The sequence below is a fragment of the Hevea brasiliensis genome, chromosome 7 (assembly GCF_030052815.1).
Source record: "Hevea brasiliensis isolate MT/VB/25A 57/8 chromosome 7, ASM3005281v1, whole genome shotgun sequence".
NCBI lineage: Eukaryota > Viridiplantae > Streptophyta > Magnoliopsida > Malpighiales > Euphorbiaceae > Hevea > Hevea brasiliensis.
The window spans coordinates 46,203,525-46,211,868 of NC_079499.1; the positions used below are offsets into that span (position 1 = coordinate 46,203,525).

The 8,344-nt window shown below is 33.4% G+C and overlaps 1 protein-coding gene across 1 annotated transcript; it reads right to left on the reverse strand.

Moving 5' to 3' along the window:
- Positions 1–3,993: 3,993 nt before the first annotated feature.
- LOC110632409 (uncharacterized) lies at positions 3,994–8,097 on the reverse strand. Its single transcript, XM_058149404.1, has 3 exons — positions 7,689–8,097; positions 7,310–7,539; positions 3,994–4,266 (listed from the first exon to the last, which is right to left on the reverse strand). Exons 1-3 carry the CDS (start codon positions 7,969–7,971, stop codon positions 3,994–3,996), a joined length of 786 nt encoding a protein of 261 aa, XP_058005387.1. The 5' UTR covers positions 7,972–8,097.
- Positions 8,098–8,344: the final 247 nt, after the last annotated feature.

Here is an 8,344-nt window from a genome sequence, read left to right on the forward strand (position 1 = left end):
TGAGTTGGCAAATGTTGAGAAACTTATTGTGTTGATTGGATATTGGAGTTTGGGGATTGAACAAAATATTGAAAGTGCTTTTTACAGGTTTTTGAAGAACTGTTTTATTCAAAATACAGATGGCACTCTGCCAAAATTTTTTTTATAGAAATTATTAATACTTTAAATGTGTTATCTGGTTTCACTTCAGTTAAAAAATTTTTAACACCTGTAAATAGTGCTCACCACTATAAAAAGAAGTAAGAAAAGATTTAAAATCCCTTGTAGTGTATTTAATGGGTTATCAGTAAATGGAGTTTGGTAATTCATTAGGTATACTACTGGATCATGTTACACCTTACGGAGGTGTAGTGTGTGACAATATAACTGTGTTTTTATGAAATTCGTTTTGAGACTTCCTAAATGAGATTGTTTAGACTAAAAATTTAAAAATCTTGTTTTATATATGTTTTTCATGTTCAGTTCAATATTTGAATAAATGTGATTTCAATTATGCATAAATGTTATTTTAGTATATTGTGCACCACTGAGTCATAGTACTCAGCGATGGCTGTTATTGCTGTCACAAATATAGAGACTAGAGGAGCAGCAAAGTGAGCTGCTGAGGATCTTGGAGCCACTTCCTTGAAGTTTTATCGGGTATAATTTTATACCCTGAATGTAATGTTTATATTTGTGTATGTAACCATATGTACATATATAAATTGACTTTGAGCAGTTGTATAGAGTTTGTAATAATAATATTTTGGATTTGTTAATGTAAAGTTTGGTTGATGAATGTAAATTGTTTTAACTTTAATGAAATATAAATGAAATTATTTAGTATTATTTTTTATGATATTTGAATTGAAAATTATGTTGGAATTTTGGAGTTTGGGAAAATTTGATGTTGAGTTTGTTGTGGTAGTAATGGATTTTGATGAAAAGAATTATAGGAAATGTTTTTACAGGTTTTTGAAGAATTATTTTTCACAAATATAGACAGCACTCTGCCGAAATTTTTCTAAAATTTGCGTAAAAATAAAAATGGACAAAAAAATTTTTAACTAGCTTTTAAACTTCTATTAAATATAAGAAAATGCTCACCATTTCAAAAAAGTAAGAAAATGGTTTTAAAATCCCTTTTAGGGTATATAATGAGTTATCGGTAGGTGAAGTTCGGTAGTTCATTAGATATTCTACGGGAGGGGTAAGGTGTGATAGAAAAATACTTTAATATCTTATTAGATTTTCTATTCTTAAGTTATTAAGAATATGAGTGACAAAACATTCTATTATAAGTATTATAATTTTGATTCACACTCAAAGACACTTCATTGGGCATGACTTATTCGAAATGATTGTCACTTATGTTTGTTTTTATAGATTAGTATGAGATACTAATGGGATAGAATGGTGAGTCTCATGCCATACGACAAACATGGTGGGTACTTATAAGATAAGTAGGCCAAACCAGTAACAAAAGATAACTTGTACATGGAGTTTACTCTTGTCAATACAAGATCATCTAGATCATAATAGTGTATATAATCCCTTAATCTGTGATAACACAGTTATCTTGTATATAGGTGATTTGAGTTTGATACTGCTTTCATGCTTGTACCATGCATGAGTATATTGGCATGTGTTAGCTCTGACTAGTTATATATGGAGATAGGTGTTAGCCAAGATGGGATCCGTTATCCTAAGTAAATAGGAATAAAATCCTATGTCCATTTAATTATTCTTGATGAATTCAAGCTCCTGGCTAAGACAGATAGACTTAATCAGAAAAGAGTTTCTGATAGGTAAGTCTTATTAATCAAGAATTATAATTAAAAGAGGACATATGATTATAAGCAAAAAAGTGTGATATGAACTATGACTCTAGCTGGAATTGAAATTTTGTAATGAAAATATTTTAGTGCATGGTATGTATGATCAAGGTTTATGAATTGGAGAAAATTCATAACTAGTTGGGTAGTCATAGTACATTATGTTAGATGTTAGTCATGATTTATGAGAACTTGAATGAAAATGGAATTTCATTTAAAGTTAAGAATGATTTCAATAATATTAAGGAGTTAATATTATTCTCATTGCCGATTGATAATGAATCTAATAAGTCACACACGTAAGAGCAACATGATCAAAGCAAGATTAGTTTAATTAATTAATTGAATTAATAAATTTAGTTTGTAATTAGATTATAAAGTTTCTAGCATGACTTGAAACTAAATGTACCAATGGAAGTGTTAAAGTTAATATTTAAAATATTTAAATATAAACTTGAATAATCAAGCTTATGGAAGATTATGGACTTGGTCAAAATTACAAGTTTGACTTGTCAAATTTTGACCATGTTGACTTTGTCAAAAATGGGAGAAAAAATGCTAATTAATTAATGGTTTATTAATTAGTTAATTAGTATTTAGAATAGCAATTAATTAAGTTTAATTTTCTTAATTAAGATTAAAGGCTTGACAAATGGACCAATGGAATTTGAAAACTCATTTAAAGGTTTAATGAGATTTGGGCATTTGTCATTTTAATATTTAATTAAAGAAAATTAAGATAAATATATATGGAAGAAAGTTGTCTTCTTCCTTTTACTAAGCTTGGCCAAACCATCTTCCTCCTACCAAAGAAAAACTTCTTTCATCTTCCTTAGCCAAATTCAAGATGGTTAAGTGTTAATTCACTTGAATTATAGTTTGAGAAATAGTTTCTCACCACTTCCAAATACTTGGAACAAAGAAAAACCAAGGTCCTAAGTCTTCCTAAGTTGGCCGAACCATAAGGAGGAGCTAAAGAGGGTTTTCATTCATCTAAGGGTGCTTTGATCAAGAGGCTTGTGTGGACAAGCTAGAGAGCCACCACTTGGTGGCTTCACTCACCAGATTAGGTGATTAGAATTTGATTCTGCACCTTGTTAGGTGAGTTTCTCCAAAATCCTAACTTGTAAATTTTAGGGGTTTTGTTTCCTAATGTCTAATTAGGTTTGTTACCAATTGATACATGGTTTGTTATGAACAAATTATGTATTTTTCAATGGCTAAAGTAAATTTTTCAATGGCTAAAGTAAATTACACGATGCATGAAAACCTAGGTGTTAAAAAATTTCAATTTGCTAAACTTTGCACCATAAGACTTGTTAAGGTGCATAATTCTTTCAATATGTACAAGGGGTAAAGGAGAAATATAAAGAGGAATGGAAGTAGTGCAGCAAGACGGTGCTGCTAGAGTCCATTTTTCCTATTGAGATGTAGAGCCTAAGAGGAGGAGGAGAAGAAGAAGAAGAACCAGATGGTGGATTTTGCCCATTTTATTTTATTCTCTCCCTCTTTTTTTATTTTATTTTTTCTATAAGCAATATGTTTATTATTAAAATTGAAATGTTAAGAAAAACTTAACATGAATTGCCCAGCTACACTCACACTAATAGGCCTCCTCAAGAACCCAACTTAAAGCAATGCATGCTAAGATGTCTCATTTATCTATCACGTCATCAACACTCCCAAATATTTTGGAGTCAATTGGTCAAAAGTTTTGATTGAAAATTTATATTATTTGGTTGGACAAAATTAAAATATCATGTTAGATGATTTGTAAAACGCTAAGCCAATAATTCTTTCTTTACTAAAATTTGAAAAATCTTTGCTTAAATTTGATCTATTTTAGACTTGACTTGATACATAAAATATATGGTGTGATTTACTTATGTTGCATGTGAATTTTATGTTTTTGCTAAGGTTTCGTATTAGATTGCGTATAGGTCTTTAGTGATAATTTTGATGACCTGCTCATATTAATTGTGTAACATTTAATATAATGGAAAAAATCTGTAGGTAATGTGGTTTTTAATACAACACAATTTGTCTGAAGGCAACAACACAAAAAAACTGGTGAGATTTACTATGCTAAAACTTGTTCTTTTGGTTGAGAATCCGGAGGAGGAGAGAAGATTTCATCAAACAAGAAAAAAAAAAAGAGGAACTTTCATGTCACAAACTTTTAGGCGCTCCTCCTGTGTGACTCTGGTGCCAGGCGGTAGTTCCTTTCAAGTAGCCCTTCCATTATGATCCTTTTCTTGTACTCTTTAGACTCTTTTCTCTCGGCCAAACTTGTGGGATCCTCTGATGGTCTAATATCGTCCGAAACATGAAAGCGAGGCAGAAAATATAACCAAATCGTTGTGAAAAGTATTGCATTGAGCTTTCCAAGAAAAATAGTCATTGTGAGACTAAAAAGTAGTAAATATATCAAGGAGTTGCCCATGGTTTTTGGCTTTTATTCACATTCTTGATTGGGCCTTGAATTGTCCATTGTTTTTGATAAAGGTTTTGTGACACCCCTTACCCGTGTACAGTATACCCGAGTAAGTAATGCCACACGGTGTACCGGCACACTCTAATATTCCTCAATTAATTTATATCATGCTTTTGCATATAATTTATGAAATACAATTTATTTAAGCCATTTATCAAAAGTATTATTCATTTAAGGTTCCGAAAATTTTAAAGAAAATCCGGCGGAGTACCTGCTAAAAATGGAGAAAACCGTTCTTCGGAACCTGTGAAAACACTTCCAAATAATTTTCAAACAAACCCAACTTCAATTCATCAACAAAGTCTCAATATCAAAAACTCAACAATATTTCTCAATTTCAGTTCTCAATAGCCTTTTCATTTCTCAAACATCCATTTTTCAAGGTTCTCATATATATATAAATAACAATTAAAACTCAAATTACCTCCATACATAACCATAAATCTTTATTATTTACATGAACCTCAAAATACATTACATAATCCCAAATACATATGAGAAAATAAAAATTTAATTACAAAATGACAAAATGACACCTAGTGCCCTACCAATGCACTGCAGGTAGTGAGGTGACATGGACACTGTGCAGATCTGCAGGATGAACTCACCCAGTCTGCGGTCTACTGGGCTCACGATCGGGATCTCCAGTACCTACGCGTGGCAAAAGCAACGCGCTAAGCAATAATGCTTAGTGGTGCAATAATATAATAAAAGAAAATAGCAAGAAAATAAATGTGTATAGAATGTGTATGCTTTCTTTGTTTGGTGTTGGTATATTCATTATTTCATTAACTTTGTTCACTTTTATTCATTTGGTTGCCCCAAGTACCCTACACTAGACGACTGGACTGGATAACGGGTAAACTGGCACTGGGTATCTAATACCTCGGGCCGTCACACCATCGGTCGCATATGCATCACCCAGGCAATGTAACGACTACCAAGTCAGAATAATCTCGTGCACAAGGCCAAGTCTCAATGCAAAGTCAGAATGGCAAAAAGCCATGAAATCACAGAATGGCATATTGCCATATGCGATCGCTAATCGAACCCTATTGGCATGCCAAACTATCCAAACCAATCTTGTTAGGTATACTAGGGCATTTGAAACTTTTAAATTCTTCAATTTGTGAATTTCATGTTTTGGTGTTACTATTCACCTCATTGGTCAACAAAAATGTTGACTTTTGGATAAAAATATGTACATTGACTTTGGCACTCCCAAAATACCACATTTGGTGTTTAAAACTTGTTGGCATTAAGTGTTAATACCATTTCAAAGTGTAAACCCACACAAGCAGAATTTTCAGTTTTGGTGAGTCAACTTCACTGTTCCATTGGACACTGTTACTGTGGGAATTTGAAGAAATGTAAAACATGAAAGTTGTTCCTTATTTTGTCTAGTTAAATTTCCTTTTTTGAATCACTCCATTTGGAGTTTTGTAGCTCCAGATATGGCTCAAAAATCCAAGCTGGCCGGATTGCCAATCTGCAGAGATTACCATATCTACAGTAACATGAACAGTGACTGCCACTGCCATTTGGGTTAGGTTCTGGCCATAATTTGGGGTAGGTTTCTTCATGAAAGTTGTTTGTCTATGTCTTAACTTGTTGTTGTAAAAATTTCAGGTCAATTGACCATATCTACAGTGAGTTATGGCCAAATTACTATTTATTTGGTCAATTCTGCAGAATCAGTTGCAGGGTGTCCGGATTGGGGCCAAGTTTTGGTCCTCTTGCTTTGGTCTTTTGGGCATGGTTTCTTCAGCAAAAATGTGCCATTATAAGCCTAGTTTCATGTCCAATTGGCCAAACACCAATTGGACCAATACAACCAAAGTTATGGTTGTGTAATTGGACTGAAATCTCAGTCCATTGCTGCTGTCCTAGGGCAGATTTCACCTTCACTTTACCATACTATTTTTCAGTTCTAATTATGGTCAACTTACCTAAAATGGTCACTAATTGACCATTAAAATGTGCTCTAACAATTTCCCAAGCCAAGCCAATTTTTCACTCTTCAAAACCCTAGTTCCATTATAGGTTTTCACAACACCTTAATTATTAGCTCCTTCAATAATCACATACACACATGGTTTAAACTTGATCTATAGCCCACTTTAAGTACATCAAAACAATCAAAATAATTCCTTCACAAGGGCTGCCAAAAATTCATAGTATGTGTACACAAAATTCTTGTTCATTTTAGTTACAATTCTTACTCAATTCAAGTTGCAAATCATGAAAAAAGGAGTTTTAAGTATCTAATGCACTAACCTTGATTAGGGCAGATTTTTCCCAAGCAATTCCTTCACTTTCTTGGCTTTTCTTGGCTGCCAAACACTCCAACAAGGTGTGGGGGTAATTTTTATTGAAGGGATCTAGGGTTTTTGGTGCAAGATAAGCAAGGTTTCAAAGCTTGGAAGCTTGAACTATGGTAGAAACCCTCTCTTTTCTCTCTCTACGTTTTTGGCTGGTTTTGGGGAAGGAGATGGCTGCTGGATCTTTGATGAATTTAGTCTTCAATTTGTCTCTTTATTAGTTAGTCAAATAAGGGCTTAATTGTGATTGGTTGGTAATTATAAATGACATCACCATGATGTCATAAATAGCCCTTTTTCCTCAATTTCTTTTCTTTCCTCCGCTACTCAATTTCAATTTAGTTTCTAGTAATGTTTATTCATATTTTATGTCATATTAATTATTTACTCAACTGGACAAGTCGGCCAAAAATCACCTCTGAAGGCGAAATGGCCAAAATGCCCTCCGTTTGGCTTAACGGGTCAAAATTGTCTGTACCGATTGAAAAATTTATCTAGGTATTTTCTTGGCATTCTAATACCATGGGAACCTCAATAACCCTTCTCTGGAGTCCCAAAAATTATTTTATAATTTTTCTCCCGGGTCTAGGGCTCCTCGTTGCGAGAACCGCAACTTCCCTCTGGTTACCCATCGCTTGGGCATCGGCTCATGTACGGAGTGGTTATCGGGAGAGTGTTACAGGTTTTAAGAGATTATTTGGTTCTGATATGGAAGTTGAGCAAGATGAGCACGAACTCAATGAAGATGCAGATTTAGATGAAGATGAAGATGAAAAAGACACCGAATTCGTTTTAATTTCTTGGACATTGTCCACGTTATTTACCGTGTCACCAGCACTTGTATCCAAAGATTTTGTGCTATTTGACGACAAGGAATTAAGTCTTGATCCGTAAATATCTTGGTTTAAACCTTTTCCATCACGAACCTTTTTGGACTTGGACTGAAAATTAGCAAGGAAACAAAAGAAGTAAATTCACATATATACATATATTTGATCATTAAACCAAAAAGATTTTCAAATGTAACAGAATGCGTAATAGAAATTTGATAAAACTAACCAATGAAGATTGAAAAAAATACAGCTTTGATCGATCGGGAGAAAAATGTCTTTCTCGGAGAACCAAAAATCAATGAATTTTCAAAACTTGTTGAGGATCCATAATCCAAAATCAAAGATTTGGACCTTAAATGCTTCGCATTCTTTTTGTTTTCAACGCCAGCATATGCTAAAGGCTGATCCTTGGAGTGATTAACATGAGCATTGGAGTCAAGCACTTGTTGATCCATGTCGACAACGGGTCGGAAACACAGGAAAAATTTGTTTCTTGAAACGTTCTTCATAATTTAATAGAAAAGAATGCTAAAAGCTAAAGGGTAACAAGTTTATATATATATATACTACGATATGATAGGGTTAATTTGTCTATGAAATAGAAGGTTTCTTTGTCTTTGTTTTGGAAGTGAAAGGCCGGCAAAAATCGGACTGTTTCAATGTTAACGGATGAAAGGAATCGACTTCATTTTTTATTTTTTTTGGGACTTGAAAGTGAACGAAATTAGGTTTTTTGAGTTAGAAATGGATGGGCACTATTGTTGTTGCCCGTGAGGGACAGGTGAGAAATGAGAGACAAATCTTCTTTTTATGGTTTGGTTGGGCCTTGTGATGTGGTTAAATGAGTTTAACGATCACGACTGTGACAGCATCTAAACTTGC

Coding starts and splice junctions, on each gene's coding strand:
- LOC110632409 (XM_058149404.1), bottom strand. CDS start 7,971: ATGAAGAACGTTTCAAGAAACAAATTTTTCCTGTGTTTCCGACCCGTT. Junction 7,540..7,688: donor ATTTTTTTCAATCTTCATTG/GTTAGTTTTATC, acceptor GTGATGGAAAAG/GTTTAAACCAAGATATTTAC. Junction 4,267..7,309: donor CAAATAATCTCTTAAAACCT/GTAACACTCTCC, acceptor TGTGAATAAAAG/CCAAAAACCATGGGCAACTC.